We start from the raw sequence: 21126 nt of genomic DNA, 5'->3' as shown, positions 1-21126 counted from the left end.
CGTGACTCGCACACCGCCCATTGTCTTCTAACAGCTGAACAAGTTGTAGAAACCACAAATCTTTGTTTAAAGTGACCTTGTATCGCGGCCATGTGCTAGTAAAATGCCGTAATTTTCTCATTTTATTTCGGGATTTATGGCGAAGAGTATATAACATGTATGCTGGCAAGGATGACGTCCTTAATAAGTTTGCTGTCGTGTTGCATTACTAAAGCCTTTTATATCACTGTTTATTGACATGTCGGTATTGATCATGCAATACAACGATAGAAAATGACTGAAATAAAACCCCGGGAAATAAAACATGGAAATGTAATTAAAGATACTGTACAAATGTATAAAAATCTATGCATGTTGAAACATTTCAGTCAAAGGTTAGTTTTGTTTTCAATTTTTTCTTCTGTTTAATTTGAGAATGTACCTATATAAATATACTTTCCTTGTTTACCTGTGATATGGATCGTCTGCTGTAAACCGCAAATCTATGGTCCTTATTAACTTTACTTTAAAAAAAATTAAAGTAAATTAAACATTTATTGGGTATATTTTCACAGAAAAAGTAAAATATATCAACATAAATATCATTACCCTAAAACTAGGAGCTTGAGCTCGGAAGTTTCAATGGCCCACACAGGAGGTAGGCCTACAGGATATTTGCATAACCTGTGTCGTAACGGTACATCTGTTGCTGCTCGGCATGCTCGTCATTTACTAAGAGTTGAAGGGTCTGACATAAACATTTGAGGAAAACAATATATTACAGTACAGAACGATGCATTTCTGTAACGATGAGGCCAAACAACAAAAATACGTGATGCCCCTGAAAATTACGGCTGGTCGGACGATTTATTTAATTTTTCAAGGGTTGGGGGGGGGGGGATGGTGGCTGAGACCCAGAAATACGGTACTATTTATAGAATTTACTCGATTTTTTTGTTGAAAATTCAAAAAATGTCCGGGGTCGGCGGCTTTTCTAAGGCCGGTCGTGTTACGGGAACTCACTTTTTTATTTGGCCTGAGAAGTGAAACACCAACATTTTACAATAGGTACAGACATTTATAGGAAAAAAACCACAAGTACACCCCTTGTTCATGAACGCAATAATGGTAATTTTATCTGATTCTGGAAAAAATGATTAGATATTCAACGATCGATAATCATACTTTCTGCCTCAGACAGTAGAAGCGAGACTCTCTGTTTCGACACTCATCCAAATCACGAATGTCCACACACAGCGCCCCCTATTGACATGATAAGTCACCTAAAGACATGATCACACAATAAGTATGCCCCATCGACAGGCAAAAAGTTGATGTTGTCATGGTTTTGAACTCCTGTCATTGTCAAGAAAGTGAGAATACTAGAAAACTTCTGCTTGGTACCTGTTAAATCCGTACTCAGGCTAAAGTCTAGACATTTTGTTGTCATTTATTTGTCATTCTTTTGTGACTTTGGACCACAGAGGAAATACCTTTTCGGGCTTTTCTGTGACAATTTTAATGTTTGGTCATTTTTGTACGTTTAAAGGGCCAGTAATGCTAACTTTTGATGATTTTTTCATTATTTTTATTTTGTTTGTCAATTGCAAGTTCTTATTTTACTCCTAATAGACTGTTGAAACACCCACTATTTCGCTTGTCAAAATTGCATCTATATGTGTGAAATGCACTGTTATCGTTTACATTTGAACTCTAGTTCAGACCAGAAAAAAGTAAGATCTCTGTATGGCAGTGGTGTTTCAAAGTGTTTTTTCACACAACACAAATGCAATACAACACTTGCACTATAGCCGAACAGAATTTGACTTTGTTTCAGTGCTGGCAAATAACCAGTACACTGAATATCATAAATCATGCTAAAGCTTGGCATAAGAGAAATGTCGAAATAACAGTTCTCCAACAATACATGAACAATTTTGTATCATAGACACCCTAATGTATCAGTGGTACCACATGACTAGGGAAGTTGAACTGTGTGGGGTGCAGGGGTACTGAAAAGTCTCAGGAGCAGCTACGGTATCAGTTATAAAACTGTCCGCTTGTTTATTATCTCTTTGAGTTAAAATTGCTGTGTGACATATTTTCAACGTAAAGTTTACAACGACTATGATCAGACATAACTAAATACTTGTGAAACCACTAGTACAACATAATTAGAAACTCAACTTTTTTCTAACACTTTTGAAGTCCTTCTTATGAAGTTTTTACATTGATTTTGTCTCAGGAATAATTTATTTCAAGATGATGGATGACCATATCTGATATTTGAATACAATCAATAATGTGGCTGAGGCAAAAGAAACATTTCAGTTTGTGTAAAAAAGATTTTTTTGGTAAAAAAGGAGTTATCTTCTTTTGTTTGCTAGTGTTACGATTCATTTGGTTTAATATAAACTCCCTCCATTACTTTCCAATGTGTGTTGGATGACGGAGAGTCAATGCCGGCTATTTCACGTTGTCCACGGATTGGTCTGCCGTATACCTGATCTGTTGCACCGAGGTACCTGAAAATGAGAGAGGGATTACTAACGTTGTTGTGGATGGATGGATAAATGGATGTGTGTGAGAATGATTTAATGATTGTGGGTCTTCAGATGAGATCCCCCATTTTGAACCTTGGATGGGACGCCCACATTTTGACGAACACACCTTCAATAGCACAGTGGAAAACCAGTTTTAAAGGATGATGCTAATTGCCTGGGTTGGGCTGCTTTCTGTGAAGCATTTCAATACAATTCACATGGCCTTCAATTGGCATGCATGCATGCAAGTACAATTTGACTATTATTTCAATAAACTGTTGCGAGCCTTGGAAAAGGGAATATGTTTTTATAGAGCTGTAATTTATAGGTATTGATGCTTTTTAGCATAGCAAGTGATTGTACCGTCACTCATGCCGTTTCTAAGGTAGTGCAACCACTGAAATTCATTATCAATTTATTTTCGACTTCATTTTTACCACATCCTATCTTCCTTAGTCACTCTAGTACAATGTTTATAGATGTTTTGAGTTTCACACTGTTTAAACTGTCAAACTCTAAAATCTCATTGATCTCTTGAACTTGGATTGCAAGTTTCATACCACTACAACTACACGCCATTTACAATAGTGCATGGCACAGCAAAATTACAGAATTGGCAGAAATTCCAGTCTAGTGTTTGCATGTCAATCCTTCACGATAGCAAAGGTTCAACTTGTAATAGACACTATTTGAATTTGTTAGAATACTTTAAAACACTCTGTGTTACCTTCATGGATTTTTTTTTATTTTCTGATATTCATTGCAATCAGCAGTTTTTAATTTAGCTAAAAAGACATCATAAGGCCAAAAAAAATACATTGTGCTGTTCCAATAACATGGTTTTCAAAAATAGGGTAGGTAGGTCGGCAGGAATTTTTTTCCAAATTATTTTTATTTTTAAATATGCATTTTTCAGGGGTTCAGGACGGTCAAACACTGGCCACAACATTTCAAGAAAAATGTATCATACATATAAAAGGAAAAAAAAACATAAAAGACATCCTTGTTCAAGCAAAAACCAAATGCCAAGTAATGAACGAGTGATTTTGCAGGTTTTTCTTTCTTCCTTTTTTTTTACTTCCGTGTTTACATAGCTCTAAAAAGTTTAGGGTCAGCAGGTAAAAAACAGAGTAGGTCAGGTTATAGGAACAGCACAATTTTTTTTTTGTTCAGCCTAACCATACTAAATATAGGGAAAAGTTTAAATTAGTGGAATCTTTAAATTAACAAATTGAGGGACTTGAGAGACTTTTCGCTAAAAAAAGATGCTAGCTAAAAATATCTGGTGCAGTATGCAAGTATCAGTCTACTTTTTTGAGACTAATGTCGTACACTTTATTTTTCAAAACATACTTTGTTCATGATGCAAAGGAATAGAAAAACTGATTTATGACTTAATGCATGTCCAATTCATCATCCACAGCAAATGTGAAATAATACTATCTGTCCCACATAAGTACTTACACTTCTGTTGGTACATGTTTAAAACGGACGGGTTCATCTCTTCTCCAGTGTGTTGATGAGCAAGTAACAGCCCAGTGATCACCTACAAAATAAAATTACAAAGCCTTAGTTGCTATTGTATCACTTTCACTTCCATCCAGAAAATTCTGAGTGACAACGTTATTATTGAAAGTGACTGAGAAACATCATCATAAAATTCCTAATTGAATTCACACATTATTAAAGAAAATAATTTTGAATATAATCTGTCCCTTTGGATATTTGTCTGAATGTTACAGGTAGATCCATTATGAGCAGAAAATGTCTAGACACATTGAATGATTATTAACTAATCACAAAAACTACAGTTATCTTGGGAAACAGCACGTGCTTTAGTTCTTCATATTGCGTATGTAATTTTCAAAACATCTCCACTCTTTGGATCAAACCATGCTATGCTATTAGAATGTGCTTTTCATTTTACACAAACATGAGCATGCACACATACACAAATTCACATAGCAGAAATCAGCAACCGACCTTCGTCTCCTTGTCCACTGTCACCAAAAGCACTGACTTCTTGGTGTCTGGTGGTCAGCGGCGCAGCGAAGAAATGACTGTGTAGATTCCGCCTTGTGTTGCTGTGCATAAGTCGTATCGTCTGGCCACATTTTATTGGGGTACTGTGAAACAGGTGAAAAGGATGAATTCATTAGCCCTATACTTACCCAGGCCTATCACTTCCCCATGCTAGGAAAATGCCAGTGAAAAGCATTATTAATCCTAATCCTATATATTTTCACCTTCACTTGGCACTGTATTTTTCACAAGGTTTAGTCAGTCAAAATCGTGTTCCCAATATGTTTTAGGGCCTTCAAATGTCAACATATGGCATACGTCTCACTAGTTCTAATCAACTTGACTTGATGGTGACATATGAACTTGGCAGCATAAGGGTTTACATTAAAACATTTCTATACACATTATTTTGTGACCATCACTTCCATCCACAACTTCAAATCTCTCACTGGTTCTCATTGGCTACGCTATCGTATATGTAGGAAATTATTAGAAAATGATACAAGACATCTGAACCCTACATGAAGGGTATTCTCTATTGTGTACATTTTGTGAAAGTACTTTTCTCGCCAGCTAATGTATGTTTTGTGGTTATTTTTGTTTCATGATACCAGTATGTGATAATGAATGCATACTGACAATATCTTATGGAATAGTCCGATGAAAGGGTGTCGATTTCAAAAGTACTGCAGCAACACATGTGCTTTTTTCATGAAAATTAGCATATTCAATGACATCAATATGAATAGTGTCCAGAAAGACTAGAATTGTCTGAACGTTTTGAGTAAAAGGAAACTTCCTTTCATCTTACTGATTTCTACTAGCATATTCTAGGCTAACACCAAGTTTCGGTTGTTTGTTCTTCTTTAATCTAGGTCAGTTCTCATTTTGACACCAGTGTGTTCAACTCAGAACATGATTTCCCGGCCAACTGATAAGATAATACATAACAATAATTGTTCATTCACATTACAAGCCAAACACACTTAAAAGACTAACAATTTTCCACAATCCATCTAAGGCCCAACCACTACAACATGAAGACAAAGTTGGGCTGTACTCCATTTCTCTTAGCTCTTCAAACTAAAATAGATTTTGGAAATTTGTGTCCACTTACTGTACAGCATTTTCATTTTTTTTTCAAAAATTCACTCACCCTCTAGTGCATGGTTTGTCTTCTTTTCCCTTTATCTGCCAGTAACTGTTTCCATCGCCAGCATTATCCATACCTGTGACAGACTGTATACAGAACACAGTTTTGTTAAATTGGTAAAGAATGATAATTCATTCAAGCTTATCAGTGACTGCACAATAGGTCATACAGAACAGCACATACTGCTTTCTTTTCTGAACCAGAAATCACAGGCCGTAGCGGTCTGCATCACTTTGGCATCAAAGGACACCATTTCAAACAATGTTCATGAGCCTCAGCTCTATTTCCACTCCACTAAGCTCCACAAATTTCTTTGTGGTAACACGTCAGGCTCTTGCAGTAAAGAGACTGGTTTACAACAATGGTAAATACATACACTTCTTTCACATGATGATCTTTTACCACCATGGTTTGGACCAAACCCATTGTTCTGAATAGTGATTGTAGTCCTGTGTACATGAGTAGGGGGCGTAACATGTTAGTGGACGTAAAAATTTTGTCGTTTCCATACCTGCGAGTACTGATGACTTTGTAATATTATATAGGGCTCAGCCCTTGGTGTCGCGCAAGGTGTTAAGATTGGCAATGTTATTTTTATTGATTCATGATAAAATATAATTAATTGTTACTTCATATACATTTATAAGACAACTATGTCCAGTTTCCCTCTGATGACAGGAGTTCACGTACGTACACGACGTCAAACCCTGCAGCAGTGCAGGTATAGATTTTCTGTAACGTGTAAAAATTTTGGACAAAAATTGGCAATTTTTACAATGATAACAGCCTATTGCGTTAAACAAGGGACGTATTATGCAATCATTATCATTGCAATGGTAACCGCACTGCCCACCTTCCACTTGCAAGCTAAAAACTATAGTGTTCCGTCTAAAAACTAGCAATTTTTGAATCTAATTATCGACACAGGGGGCGCTTTCCAATCCCAGCATTCTTTGCGCATGCCCCCGTTCATATGAGCGACAGTTTTCTCCCTTTATCTATATTAACGATATTTTGTATTAGCGACAAGGTGCATAATAACATTTACTGGCTAATAAAAGAGGTATATATTTCATAAATGGCATGTTATATAATAGTAATTTGCACGTTTTTGTTTATTTACGAGTACTCAAAAAAACAACATGGCGGCGCCCAATAAAGTAGGGTACACTTCCGGTTACTCGAATAGTATATTATGAATATGCGCATGCGTAGTCAGTAAGCCGCTGGCGCGACTATTATTTCTCATTCAACAAAACAAAATAATTAGAGGGCAAAGCTATGGTTTACAGATGCACAGAATGTACATACATTTGTTATTCTGTACAGAACAGTTCTTTTTACAGTAACAGAGTTGAAAAAGGAGCTAAATCAAAATTAAAAATTTGAAAACAATCAAAAAGAATGGAGACATGCTGAAAGTTGATACACCACTGCATGAATGAAACAAATCCAATTAGACAAAGGTTTCACTTCCACCATGGAGGTTCTTTCTACCTCCATGCTTCATCTTACATAACCTGTATATGCAGGCAGCAGTGTATCGCTCATTGTAGCTAAAACAATTTGCTTACCTGTTGTCCACTGCCTGAACCATATTTTACATCATGGGAATGAAGTCGTATGTTGTATCTGGTATTTTTTAATTTAATTACTGATCCACATGTTACAAAGTCATATTCCATTCCATATTCTATCAGAGAAACAAAAATAATAAATTTACACATTGTACCACAGGGGCTAAACTAGAAGCTGTTAACTACATGCAGCAGGTTAACAACGTTCCCTAATTTGCATGAATTTTGATTGAACTTGACTCTGTAGTGACCATGATTTTATTGACAATTCAGTGATTCAGGCTGGACACTGCTTTTCAAACCAGCTGCACAGACATTGCAAAAAAAAGCTGAGTTTTTGGGTTATGATTGTGAATGTGAAAGAGATGTCCATTTTTAATCCTCTTTCTCCCAAGTTGTATTTATTTCTATGGTTTGTCTACGGAGCCTGGTAGAAAGAGGATTAATACGTTGTTCCTTATACTGGTAATATTCACACACATACATATGCAATTTGGCACTGACTGTTTGCTTTGCAAGCCCTGTCTGCCTGTATTGTGATCCTTGATACAGACCAAAAATAACTGTCCAGTAATTTGACCCTTTCAAATTCAGCAAACTATCATAATCCAAAACATTATAAAACACATGCTGAACTGGAGACTATACACAATCAGTAAAAACTATCAAACAGTGACAGAGGGTGAAAACAGTAAGCATTTTCTTTTACACTGGTACCATGATCTGTTGCGGAAGAAAAATGGCGTGCAAATGAACCAGAAATATTCACTGAACTTCATTTACATATTCAATTAATAGACCTATTCAGTCATGGAGGTATAATGTTGTGTATTATTATCACGACCAAACATGAATATTGGAGAAAAATGTTTATGTAGTCCTCTTATTTCTTTGTAGTAAAGAAAATTATTACCATTGTTAACTGATGTAAGAATTTTGGCATAATATATTGTATTAAACTCTGCTGTCATAATCACTCAGTGGCTGTTGGGTTTCGAATTTCCTCAGGGTTTGTGCACAGTACTTTGAATCGTTTGATTTTTTGTGTAATAATTTTGGAAATACTGTGTGATAAATGCAAATTACAAATAACACCGGCGGAAAGTCTGACCTCGATGAGTTCACATACCGATAATTTGTGTGCCATTGCTGGTACAACCAGGAAGTGAGCCAACTGTATGTAGTATATACAGAAAACACCGGCGTTATATGTCCACCGGGAAATTTACAATAATATGCGGATAATTCGCATGCAGAGCGGCCATTGAAGATATTATATTAGTACATACCATCAGTAGAACTATTTGAAATCCCTGAAAGTGAACAAATTATGAGAAAAGTCCAGCATATTTGAGAGCACAACTTCTGTGTGGAGGTCGCCATCTTCGTGGGCCACGTCGGGTTAACGGTATGTGACGTCACAAGACTGTCTAGCTCCCTGTTTAATACAATATTCTTATCCGATTCATGCCTCATGTACATGTTCACATTACTGCTGCATTTTAAATACCAGTATTCCTCTATTAAAATGGGAACATTGATATCGAGAAAAGGGAGGGACCAGTTTTCAGAGACGCTATCATCTCGCATTTGGCAATAGAAACTCTCTGTACTGAAGGGGAGTGTGGACCCCGGGCACTCATCATCTGACACCAAGCTCGCGACGTGCCGCGTTACAGTAGGCTGGCAACAACGTCTATTTGTTTAAGTTAGGGAGTACTACCCTCTCACCCGGAAGCGCTCCGACAACACATCAACATAAACAGAAACAATATCATAGATTCTTGTAATATTTGTCTGTTTGTCCTTCGAAGACAAGACTTCATGTGGCGTTACTTCTGCGACAAGTTCAAATGTTGTGCAACCATTTTTTGTAGATCGCGATTTTAGACATTCACTTCGTAAAATTTTGAGATATAGAATTTTTTCGCAAAATCTAGGGCCCGCGCCGGGACCTCTCATCGGAATCTATAATTGGCTTGTGCCCTACATTTCATGGTAAGCGACTGTTTTGCTATTCCATGCGTTGGTGGGTGCTTATTATTTTGCTTAATACAGTGCACTTTCCCATGTATGGCTTCACACAACTGGCATGTCGGTAACAGATGCTATGTGGTACTGTGGTTGTAAACACAGGTGCCCGTCCACTGGGTAGTCTGCTATTTCAGACTACCATGCGTAGGGGCGCCCGTGGTTGTAAATATAACAGTGCCCACAACTGCACTGTTTTGAAGGCAGTCTTACAGGCAGCTTTTTCCAGGGACGATTTTCTTATTTTTTAATAGGAGGAAATTATAAGCACAAGTTAACTTTTTAAATTTATTTAGCATAAATGATGCTGGAACATATTTTTTTGTTTTGTTTTTTTTTTATTTCAAAGAAAATGTTAATGCATGTTTTCGTACCAATGAAAAACTTTGATTTGTTTATACTCGGACAACTGTCAACAATAGGTTCAATCAATCAATCAATCAATCATCAAATTTATTTCACCAGAAAGAAAAAACAACAACTACATCACAAAAGGTTAATAATATCCAAAATTTTCCTGACACTTTTTTCATCAACCGTACAAATTATAATATTATACAATTCAGTTTACCGTATATGTTGGTAAATATAAGATTCCTTTTTTGAAAGGTTTTACAGGTTTATAATTAATTTATGGTCCTAAAGTTCAGTGAGAATGGCAATGGCCAGGAATAAGGTGATAAGAAATCGTAACCTACTGTCTTTGAAGACACGATTTGAAACTTGTAAAAATTATGCATGCTATCTTTCTTCTAGCTTGTTGGTAAGCATTCATTTCTGATGTAAGATTTTTCAACAGGTTGAAGATCTCTGAAGAAAACTGGTTCAAGATGTCTGAGTCCACATCGTTTGGAAAACAGCAGCTGGACAGCAAAATAGCAATATGGAAGCAGAAGGAAGTGGAACACAAGGAAAAGCAGATGATCAATCCTTTCTCTGAGTGGGAAGGAGCATCCCATCGGCAAAAATTAGACAAGGACGATCCAGAATACGCCAGGCCCGTGGCAGGCACTATGACTGATATCCGAGGAAAGGCAGCTGGAAGGATGGTCAGTCGTGAAATAGAGGAACTGATTGAGGTGATTGAAAGGCTTGGCAGGAAAAACGAGGAGGGGCTGATCTGTGTCAGGTTTGGAGTGTTATTTGAAACATACACGAGAATCTCAAACAAGTTGGTCGGGATGCTGATGAGAGCCAGGAAGCAAGGTCTGGTGCATTTCGAAGGCGAAATGCTGTGGCAGAGAAGAGACGATCACGTGCCCATAACATTGCTGGTGTCATCTTCTGATGTCAAGCACAAGTGATCGCAGAATCCCCTTTGTCTGGATGCAATGAGCTTCCAAAAGCATGATGTGAAATCCTTTCAACTCCTGGAGTTGACCCCCGCCGATTCTTTTGTTTTCAATGGTGCCATAGGATTCATGTACATCAAGGGACATGATGGTGTTGCGTCTCGAAATTGAAAGACTCAAACTTTTGCTAAATTTTTCTGAATGGAAGCTTCAAACCATTCCTTTGCAAAATCAAGAATAAAAATCCAAGCATCTACGTGCAAAATTTGGTACAAGAGAATCAAATTATGCAATCTTTCCCAATACTTGAATTTAAAAAAAACTATCATCCCAGTTTTAACTCTGTTGGAAAAAAATTAAATTTTTAATTTCCACAAAAATAAGCCAGCAAAAAATGTATTTACTCCATGAGCTTCGAAATGAGCCCCAATTTTGTGACAAGTGGTGGGCCAGAGAAATATTGTAAAGTTTTGTGATTCCAAATATCTGTCCCTGAGGCGCATTCTACCTTAATGTGACCTTCATCGTACAAGTATCACCACAAAGTTCTTATTTGTGACATGAAGGAAAATGTTACTCATACTGTTATTTTCTAGGGTTGCACTTCTGTTTATATTACCAGTTTATGATCAAGTATACAAGCACAGTGTTATTCCGTCCAAAATGACAATATAATGTTAAATGCCAGTGTGTCTTTTGCGCAATGCTCAGTTTCAAATCAAAGTTGAGGTGGTCGAGCAAGAAGGAAAACAGCATCCTTGGTATTTTAGCAAACAACAGAAAATCCTTCCAGTATTTCATGAAAAAACACTTTGCTATGCATTTTAAGTGTACTAACCTTCGAGTCGCAAAAACTCAACGATGTACAATCCATAAAACCTTCCGAAATGATGCTAGGAAAATGACCATGTTTTTCGGCCCAATTCACACTGTAAGAATGACTGCATGGTAATGGTTGTCACATTTGAAACAGAATCCTTTATAATTACATGCAAATGAACTCTTGGTTATCTGGCTGTTTTATATGTCTAGTCAAGGTAGAGACATACACACATACATACATACATACATACATACATACATACATACATAGATACATACATACATACATACATACATACATACATACATACATACGTACGTACTTACGTACATACATGCATACATACATACATACATACATACATACATACATACATACATACATATAGCATGCAAAGACAGCAAACTGCAGTGTTAAAGTGAACAGATCTGGTGTGACACACACACACAAGTTGTGTTGACAAGCTTTACATGATACACACACATGTTTTGTCCACAAGCTTTATACGATACATTTGTAAATTATTTTAGGAGTGGAACAAGACACTGTATTTCACTCTAATGGAGCTTTGGCTGCTCCAGTGATCATTGGTTTAGAAAAACAATAAACAAAGTGATCATAGAGTTTATGCTTCATTTCAATGTCTTTTGAAAGGGAGTTACATATTTTGTTGATTTCCTAAATCACTCTCCGAGTCTTTTTATCAAAGCAAAAAAATTTAATATAATAATCGGACATCCATGGATGTTTCATGAGATTGCCTTCGTGTTGACAGTAGGTCCTGACTCTTTGCCTCTTCATCTTCACGTGATCGTCGCTTTGGCTGGACATGCGCAGTAACACGTGCACAGCTTGGTGGTGTGTGCAAGGTAAAGAAACGAAAAATCATATGGGGGGGGGGGTAACTTTTATTCTAAGATGTTTGTGATAATTATCGTTTCATATTTATTCGGAAAGCACAAAAGTACACAAAGAAAAACACTTCACCGTTCATCTTGTAAGATTATACTGCTGGCAAGAAAATTGCAAATTTATGTAATCAATAACAGAAATCAACAACGGGAATCTTGTTCTGTGTCGATTGCAAATACATCACGATACAGCTGCTATTGTCTGTGGTAATTACGAATACCAATAAAGTGATAGATTCAGTCGTGTGCGGGCGCTCCGTGATCTCCTTCCTGGGTTGCCTTCACGCGATTACACCATCAAAATTTCAGTCAGCACCACACATTGAGTTAAAAACACTTTTGAAGAGTTTGACATCTATACAATATTACACTTTAATAGAGTCTGACAGAAATAATGCACAAGCTTTAAGTTCTTGGCAAATGGCCCAATATGGTCCTCACTTTACGATCGTGATTTTACTCCGAGTAAGTGCTTCTGTACTATTGAAGAGATTTTAATCGGTGAGTCATATTGACTTGACATTAACAAAGGCAAGTTCAATGTTGCGGCACATCTGAAAAAAATCACACTTTAATAGAGTCTGACAGAAATAATGCACAAGTTCTTGGACCAAACTATGGTCTTCACTTTTCGATCTTGATTTTACTCCGAGTATTAAAGTGCGTCTGTACAATTGAAGAGATTTTAAGAGGGTGAGCCATCATGAAATTTACAAAGGCAAGTTCAACGTTGCGGCTTTATACACAGCAACAAGAAAACCAGTTTGAATATTCAGTTAAATGGGACGAGTGCAAGTTACTTTAACCCTACTCAATATTATTTCACACGACCTAAATTTAATATAGCAGAAAATGAACAGAGTTAGTGAGGTTCGTTTCCATGTAAATGCTAGTGTATAAGCGAAAATGGAATCGCCTTCCAGTGTCAAACTAAACGTAAAACTCGTCTTGATACAGACAGTTCTAATCTTCGGCTCGAACTTTCCTCGATAAGTCTCTTAAACATTCTCTTTCATATTCAAGAATAAAAGTTTTGGTCGCCATTAAATATTGGCATTGGAGAATTTGAATTTCAGTGTAAGAGTGACAAGAGGAACTGCGCTTGCACGGTGGGTCAACAGTGCCCCCATGGTAGCCGCGAACGAGAAAGTACTGTAAAACATTGAGTGTTCAAAATTGTCCTCAAGGAGCATTCATCCAAGGGAAATTGTGCTTCTCTGCATGACCTTTTACGGTTTATTACCATCTTTTATTACAAATATATATTCCCTAGACACAAAATGTTCAAATTAAGGTCCTATGCGGCTCAAAAGTGATCAACTTAGGCTGTTACTCAAACCTCCCTTCGCGAAACTTTCAACCAGTCTCTTACCAAGTCAAGAATGAAAGGGGCACCGTGCAAACTTTGTCACTTCGGAAACAAAGTACTTAAGATTTACCGATATTTCACATTCAAGATGACCGCAATCCGTGTATTAACTCTGGGAAAAAATAAAATTTTCAATTTTCGAAAACGGAGACCGTACATTTTTTTTCTTACATCAAAGTGCTTTAAAATGAGCCCCCGCAGAAAAGAATTGGAAAACTTTGAGCGTCCGAATATGTACCCCCGAGATGCATTCTACTTTGATCAAATGACCAAAACAAACGACCACATGAGTCTGGCTCATGTGGTCGTCGTCGGATTTGCACTCGTGGTTTGTGTTCTCTGCGACCGGATAAGCGTCCCCGTATTCGTGTTGGAGGGCGCCGCCGCCGCTGGCTCTGGAGCCACTTTTGTTTTTTTGTAGAAGCAAGGGAAGAGTTTTACGAACTCCTTTTGGAAATTTTCGTTGTAGTATGCGTAGAGGACGGGATTGATGCAGCTGTTACAGAGAGACAGCAGTATACTTATGTTGGCGGGTGTGGTGGAAAATAACAGGGCATTGTATGGCGGGTTAGTCTCGTGCGAGTAGTAGATTTGCAGGGAGTAGAGTGGCCCCCATGTCAAAGCAAACTGTAAGACGACGAAACTCAACATCTTGACAGCTTTCTTCTTGCTTCGGTTGGACGAGTTTGATGGAGATTTACCAAACCAAAGTGTTTTGATCATTATGCCATATAAGAGACCCAATATGACCAGAGGAATGGCGTACAGAACGCAGAAATACTCAACTCGCATCCACTTATCGATGTCCGGTCGAATTACCGTACACACCTGTGCAACGATTATAGTTTCATTCCCGGACTGTTGGGTGAAGGTTTTGATGCCAAAGTTCGCGTACACCTGGATCGAATAGACCACACACACGAGCCAGATGACCCCGCTGCATACGAGACCCTGTTGAACCGTCATCTTGGGTTTCAGCGGATGAACGATGGCCCGGTATCGGTCGAAGCCGATGGCGATCAGGGAGAACGTGGTGCCGCACATCGCACAGCTGTGAAGAAACCCGGTGATGAAGCAAAGGACCGGGCTGCTGGTGTATCGTCCATAGGCAAAGTCCGTGATATGAATCGGCACGAATGCAACGCCGATGATCAGGTCCGATATCGACATGGACACAATGAACACGTTGGTGGCGGAGTTCCTCAGTTTCGGTTGACGTATCACCGCCATTATCACCCACAAGTTGCCGAGTATTATTAGAATCATGAATGTAACACTGATAATGGTAGTTGCCAGGGGAGGCGTCTCCATCCGTGCGATAGCCGCGGCAAACGCCGCCCGCCATCTCAAGTGGATTTCTTGAGCACTCGGCCCCACAGACTCTGTCGTGTTCACCAAAGGGGTGTCTGTTACGTTGCTCATCGTGGTAAGGCTGTAAAGAAAAAGGGAAAATAATTAATAGAGTGAAGACTGCAGATTTAACATTTTAACATTTTGTACAATATAATATCCTGCAAGAATTTCATCATCTAATTCCGCAGCACTAGTACCTGTTCGATATGCAATGTTCAATACTTGCTGTAAACGGAAGTCTGACTGGTTTCATTTTCAAGCAGTTGTAAACGTTTATAGCCAGTTGGAAAATGCGCCTAAAATCTGGACTTGGCAAAAATTAAGCTTAAGTTTACTTCCTCCTCTTGAAAAAGGCGCACACGCTCTGTAAGTACTCCGATGTGACGGGTGCCACGTTGAGTTAGTACGTAGACTCCACTTTTGCTCGAATTTTCCTCGAGGAAAGTTTAAACTATTCTCTTTCAAATTTCAAGAACAACAAACATCGGTAAGCGTTCCAAGTTCTGTGCTAGAGTATCCAATACTTCAATGTACCAATGTTTGAAATCAATAATAACCACTATCCCTATGTAAACTCAGTGGAAATGCAAATTTTTCTTTTTGTTCATACAAAAAAACAAACAAACAAGCGAGTCTAAATATCTATGCCCTAGGCTCACACCACCGTTATTAGGTTATTAGGTCGACTCACACGATATACGGACGAGCCAAAAAAGAAAACATACTGCCTTCCGTTGAAGTTTTCTGCATTTAATACGCTTATTATTTAAGCACCCAAGTAGTTAACGGTGATTTTTTTAGTTCTGTTTTACCTACAGTTTTAGGGGGTTTGTTTTTTTCTGTTTTTGTTGTTGTTGTTTTGTTTTTGTTTTTTGTTTTGTTTTTTTGTTGTTGTTTTGTTTTTTGTTGTTGTACATTTAAGCACCCAAGTAGTTAACGGTGATTTTTTTAGTTCTGTTTTACCTACAGTTTTAGGGGGTTTGTTTTTTTCTGTTTTTGTTGTTGTTGTTGTTGTTTGTTTTTGTTTTGTTTAGTTGTTGTTGTTTTTTGGGGGGTTTTTGAGTGATAGAGAGTTCAACATTTTCAGTAGTCTATAACATCACATGAAGTATACGTGATGCATGACACTGAATATAGAAACTCGTTAGAAACCTTTTAATTGTCCAGGATCTGTTGCATACCAGTCGAGTATTTGACGCGTATACGGTGTGGTTCTAGTCAGGAGGCAGTCTCTCTCTCCCTCTCTCCCTCTCTCTCTCTCTCTCTCTCTCTCTCTCTCACACACACACACACACACACACACACACACACACATACACACATATAAATATCTATTAATCAGGGCTCGAAATTAGCGGTAGTCCCGCGTCCACAGACTACCAACTTTTCCCTGGGGCTACCAAAGTCCATGAAATGGTAGCCCACACGGACTACCAAAGCCTGGGACATGAAATACTTGGCGTGCGATGTCCGTCAGTTTGGGACGAGCTAAATGCAGTCAACAAGCAGTTTCATTGTTTGAAGCAATTATCATTTCATCTGTGAAGAGTTTTTTTCTGGTAACTATTAAAATTTCCATTGTTATGTTGTTGGTTCACAAGATGCCAAGCGTTTGATACCAGAATGTTGAGTTGCTTTTCCGTGTGTGTCTTTGCATGCCAGTTCACACTATGCTGTTGATCGGCAGCATACAAGATGTACTTGTGTCAAGTTTTGGGTTTTGATACTGAAATTTCACAAAACTATCACTTCTATATCAAGAGATTGTGTAATCAGTTTGATTTGAAATAGTAATATAAAACACTGTGTCAGTTAAGCTTGGCTGAGTTTCGCTGTCTTTTATCTATGGTTGTCGATCAGTATCAATGTATTACGTTCTGTATAGAGAGACTCGGGTGTAACAAGGCATACCAGTTCATAAAGATCATGAGAATATTTTTTTTCTGTTTTTCTTTACTCAAGTTACAATTTCTTTGGATGTGTAAGCCGATTTTGAAAGTGATCGAAAGTGTTAAAATGTACATAAATTAGCATAAATTAAGCGTTCGTGACACATAACATGGGGTTTCTCGAGTTGAAGTCCCTAGTTTTACTGCTATTTTGTGTTTCTGAACCGGGGCCTATACTCGGACGAGTACAGTATCCCTAAACTAAAATATTCATGGACTACCAGCCATTGTCACTGGGCTACCAACTTCAGAAATGATAGCCCAAGTGGACTACCAGGGTTAAAAAATTAATTTCGAGCCCTGTATTAATGAATATCTAAAACTAGGACATTGCCAGAATAATGTAAGTGGGTGTGATAGATTTGCAACGTCAAAGCTCGCGTCCCTCCGTGTATTCATATGTTCTGTTATTTGTGGCTTTTGTCGTTTTTTGTGCAGAAGTGTACAGGTCAGATTTTGTTTTCGGTAACATGCCTTTTCCGGAAAAGTGGCTACATGGAATCTTATTGTCGCTCGCTATGATCCTGGCAAACATTAACTTATCAAGTCACAGATATTGTATTTACGGTAGAATGCGCCTCGGGAACACATATTCGGATTCTCAAATTTTCCAAATTATTTTCTGGCCTACCGCTTTTTTTTTGGGGGGGGGGGGGGGCTCAATTTGAGGTTCTACGAGTCAGAAACATTTTCACCGTCTTAGTTTTGTGAAAATCGAAAATTTAAATTTTCTCCGAGAGTTAACACAAAGATGGCCGGCGGCCCATTTCAAATATCGGCAAATGTCAGAATTTGTTTCTTGTACCAAATTTGCCGATGACCCCGGATTTCATTCTTGATTTTGTAAGAGAATGGACGAAAGTTTCATCGAGAAAAGTTTGAGAAAAGCTTTTTAGTCTTTCAGTTCTGAGGCGCGTATTGATGGGTTTTCATTATTTTTGTTTTGTATTATGTCTATTGTAAGTTCTTGTTTTACTCCGAGAAGCATGTTGAAACATCCACTACTTTCATTGTCAACATAGCGCCTATTGTGTAAAATGCAATTTTATTGTTTACATTTGAATTCTAGTCCGGACCAGAATTCATATGTCGAAAATGGCAATACATTCTATACATGTACAGGCTGAGTTGACAAGCTGAATACTGTGTATATCAACGTGCCTTTTGGAGTAAAACAAGAAATTATTGTTGACATTAAAACAAAAATAGTGAAAAAAAAATCAAACGTTAGCATTACTGGCCCCTTTAAAGATAATGCCATCTAGATGGAGTTAAAAGAAACACAAGTTTTCCTCATACGGGCCTATATGATGCGATACTTACATTTCAAAGGCGTGTCAAGTCTTCAGTTGAATCCAGAAAGCTAATTCTGAAAACTGCGCCGATGCTCTTCTCGGCCAAGCTTTGAATCAGGGATTTTACGACAGATGACGCAGCTGGCAAAGTTCCCGACCTCTGAAATGGAATCACAAACTCAGGAGTTATCCAGTCTGTTTTGTTGAGTCACTTCTTGATGCATGTCACTCCAGATTTGCTTTTCAATAAACGTTGTCAGCCCTGTCACTATACCATGGTTTAGCCCAATTTTATTGCTGCCCATGGCGATTAGACCTCTTATACAGAGAAAAAGGGAATGAAATTGTCGATAAACTATTCATTCGTTGAACTCAGTGACATAGCCCGTGTAATTCTTCCGCTATTCTAAGAACGTCAGTAGCTGTAACTTTAATATTTTATTTCGCTATATTTATTTTGTAAGTCAGTGGCGAATTCTTGTTCTACTCCCCAAAAACATGTTGAAACAGCAGCAGTTTAGCTTGTCAGCACAGCGTCTAGTGCAGTTTACACATGTACAGGCTTAGATGACAAGCTGTACATGTATACCCTCTCTATCAACATGCTGCGGGAGAAGTACAAGAAACTGTAATTGACACTTGCAACAAAAATAAGGGACGAAAATCATCATATAGCTTTTCAATTTCAATGTGGGGCTCGAGCTCGACATAAAGAAACAAGTAAGCTTACTTGGTGGGATAACTGAGGAGACAAAATATTCTTAATGAACGTCCTTTTTAAGGGAAGAAGAAATAGAGTGGCAACAGACGGGGTTTTACACGCCAGAATCGATGGGGAATATCCTTGAAAGAAGTAATTTTCTGTATAAAAATGAGCTAGCAGCGTCGGTGTAAAATCGGTTTTTGTCACTCACAATGGTGCACGGTGCGAATTTGACAATACGGCAGGAATATAGGAAATCCGCACAGCGAATTACGAAGTGTAAGTCGGTCCAGGGAGTTTACTTATAGAGCAGCGCTATTGAATTTCCCACGCTATTCACTGGAAAGAAAATAGCATTAACAAGAAATGATGTTAAAAGTAACGTCGACGAGAGTCCCGCTCGGTGCACAGGGCAACAGACGTACCGTATAAACCTGCTCTTTAAAAATACATTACGCGATTCGTGGTAACCATAATAATCAAACTTCACATTTTTCCCATGCCACCGATATTTTCCACGTGTGCCGAGTAACATTTCCTGGAATTCCTGCAAATTGCCAGGTTTATTGCCCCCTGAGACTGTTAAATGTTTATTCGTTTCGTCAATATTACTGCGTTACGTAGGAGTCTGGACAAACAATATTTCAAGAGGTGTTTTTTCAGTCTACAAAGGGGATTCCTCGGAGCGCTTTATGAGCCGATGGCTGGCAGATATTAACCTCACGAGCTTTCCATTTCCTGACAGGTGTAAAGTGCTCGGATTTTTGTCCGCTCTGTAGAAATGCCGTAAAGTTAACGGGTATGAGAATTTGTTTGTTACTTCTCGCGAAATGCCTCAACCTATGGGAATTACCGATATCCTGAATAAGGTAAAGTTGCCGTACTTGTCTTTTTGTTTGTTTGTTTGTTTTCTGATTCCTCAACCTTCGTTAAGTGACTTTAGGAATATCACTCCACAAAAATTATGACGGGATGCTAAGCATCGTGTACCCATCACTCACCTGTGATTCAGCGACTTGAATCCTAAATTTTCCCAAACTTTGCGTGCTGCAATGTTATTTCAACGCCCTCGAAAATACATTGGGGATCGTACATCTCAAACAGAAGGCTGGTCCTGGTCGATCGCTTTCTATAATGCAGGAACCAGACATAATTCGGTAAAGAAAAGTCACCTGACATTGGTCCTCCAATGAGATATAAACATTAATATTTTGGCTGTAATGACTTTAATGGACTGTCTCTCAGATCATGCTCTGTCATCGTGTATGTATCGTTTCCTTGACAACGACACAAACACGGTGATATTTTGCCGATCTGTCGTGATCAGGTATCTGAATCTGGCAAATGTGATCGAACAGTGGCATATTTTGACGCTTAAAGCCTATTAGCTGTATCTTTTTTGCATTTGACTTTCAAAATAATACCGTCAAACCTTAAGAGAGTGTTTTAGGTTCCCATTAGTGATCCATCTTGAAAATGTAACTTTTTCAATCGTTGGTGATGGATTTGGTCGGTTAAATTCAAGCGCATGCGCGTACATATTTGAGTTGCAACTCGAGAATTTCTCAGTTGTTCAAGTCTAAGTTGTGCGTTCGTCGCCAATGTTTGAATATCGTTCTGTGGTCACATATCGGTAAGCATCTTGACATAAGTTGCATTTGATGTGGAACCATCTTGCCGAAAAATGCAAAAAAGTACAGCTAATGGGACTTTAAGAACATCTTTAGCGTAGTCACAAAATTGCACGTTTGAAGTCCATCGTCTTCGTCTCGCGTGAACGGCACTACTACAACAACTGATGCCTATTTTGGATCGTTATCAGAATCGCTGGACAAGGCGATGTCTGAGAAACTGATAGCCATTTCAGTCAATCTCGGCCCATTTAAACAGTAAGCCACCCTCGCACAGATGAGATTGAGTTACAAATGGGAAAGAATGCCCTAATGGTTAGTAATTGCCTTTGAATTTGGTCGATTAAAATCGATATGTATTGTGTACTGTGTACGGTCATTTAAGGTTAAGGTCAATGTGTAAAATTGATGAATGTTGAAAATTGAATTTTCAAGTTCTCTTATCAGATAAACTTGATAAATATTCTATATCACTAGAATGTGATAATTTTCACG

At 38.1% G+C, this 21126-nt stretch overlaps 3 protein-coding genes across 5 annotated transcripts in view; 1 reads left to right on the top strand and 2 right to left on the bottom strand.

Moving 5' to 3' along the window:
• Window positions 1-2019: 2019 nt before the first annotated feature.
• Window positions 2020-8723, bottom strand: LOC139115791 (stromal cell-derived factor 2-like). The gene is made up of 6 exons (XM_070678152.1): window positions 8564-8723; window positions 7272-7390; window positions 5701-5783; window positions 4506-4648; window positions 3987-4068; window positions 2020-2504 (listed from the first exon to the last, which is right to left on the bottom strand). Exons 1-6 carry the CDS (start codon window positions 8655-8657, stop codon window positions 2369-2371), a joined length of 657 nt encoding a protein of 218 aa, XP_070534253.1. The 5' UTR covers window positions 8658-8723; the 3' UTR covers window positions 2020-2368.
• A 280-nt stretch (window positions 8724-9003) lies between these two features.
• On the top strand, window positions 9004-12044 carry LOC139115790 (actin-binding Rho-activating protein-like). 2 transcript variants are annotated; one of them, XM_070678151.1, is made up of 2 exons: window positions 9004-9272; window positions 10105-12044. In XM_070678151.1, exon 2 carries the CDS (start codon window positions 10136-10138, stop codon window positions 10607-10609), a length of 474 nt encoding a protein of 157 aa, XP_070534252.1. In that variant the 5' UTR covers window positions 9004-9272; window positions 10105-10135; the 3' UTR covers window positions 10610-12044. The 2 variants fall into 2 exon arrangements, with proteins under 2 accessions (XP_070534252.1, XP_070534251.1); XM_070678150.1 differs by having other exon boundaries at window positions 9010-9272; window positions 10093-12040.
• Window positions 12045-12312: 268 nt separating this feature from the next.
• LOC139115788 (G-protein coupled receptor 83-like) overlaps window positions 12313-21126 on the bottom strand; it is a 49574-nt gene continuing 40760 nt past the window's right edge. For both annotated transcript variants that reach the window (XM_070678146.1, XM_070678145.1), the window contains exons 2-4: window positions 20002-20129; window positions 18326-18457; window positions 12313-15132 (exon numbers count right to left, since the gene is read on the bottom strand). In XM_070678146.1, the coding sequence (XP_070534247.1) occupies window positions 13998-15122 (1125 nt within the window). In that variant the 5' untranslated portion in view covers window positions 15123-15132; window positions 18326-18457; window positions 20002-20129 and the 3' untranslated portion in view covers window positions 12313-13997. The remainder of the gene's footprint in view (window positions 15133-18325; window positions 18458-20001; window positions 20130-21126) is intronic.

This window comes from Ptychodera flava, chromosome 17 (genome assembly GCF_041260155.1).
Source record: "Ptychodera flava strain L36383 chromosome 17, AS_Pfla_20210202, whole genome shotgun sequence".
Classification (NCBI taxonomy): Eukaryota; Metazoa; Hemichordata; class Enteropneusta; family Ptychoderidae; genus Ptychodera; species Ptychodera flava.
This window is presented reverse-complemented; position numbering and strand designations above follow the sequence as displayed.

Coding starts and splice junctions, on each gene's coding strand:
- LOC139115791 (XM_070678152.1), bottom strand. CDS start 8,657: ATGGCGACCTCCACACAGAAGTTGTGCTCTCAAATATGCTGGACTTTT. Junction 5,784..7,271: donor GTTCAGGCAGTGGACAACAG/GTAAGCAAATTG, acceptor TTCTGTATACAG/TCTGTCACAGGTATGGATAA. Junction 4,649..5,700: donor GACAAACCATGCACTAGAGG/GTGAGTGAATTT, acceptor CCTGTTTCACAG/TACCCCAATAAAATGTGGCC.
- LOC139115790 (XM_070678151.1), top strand. CDS start 10,136: ATGTCTGAGTCCACATCGTTTGGAAAACAGCAGCTGGACAGCAAAATA.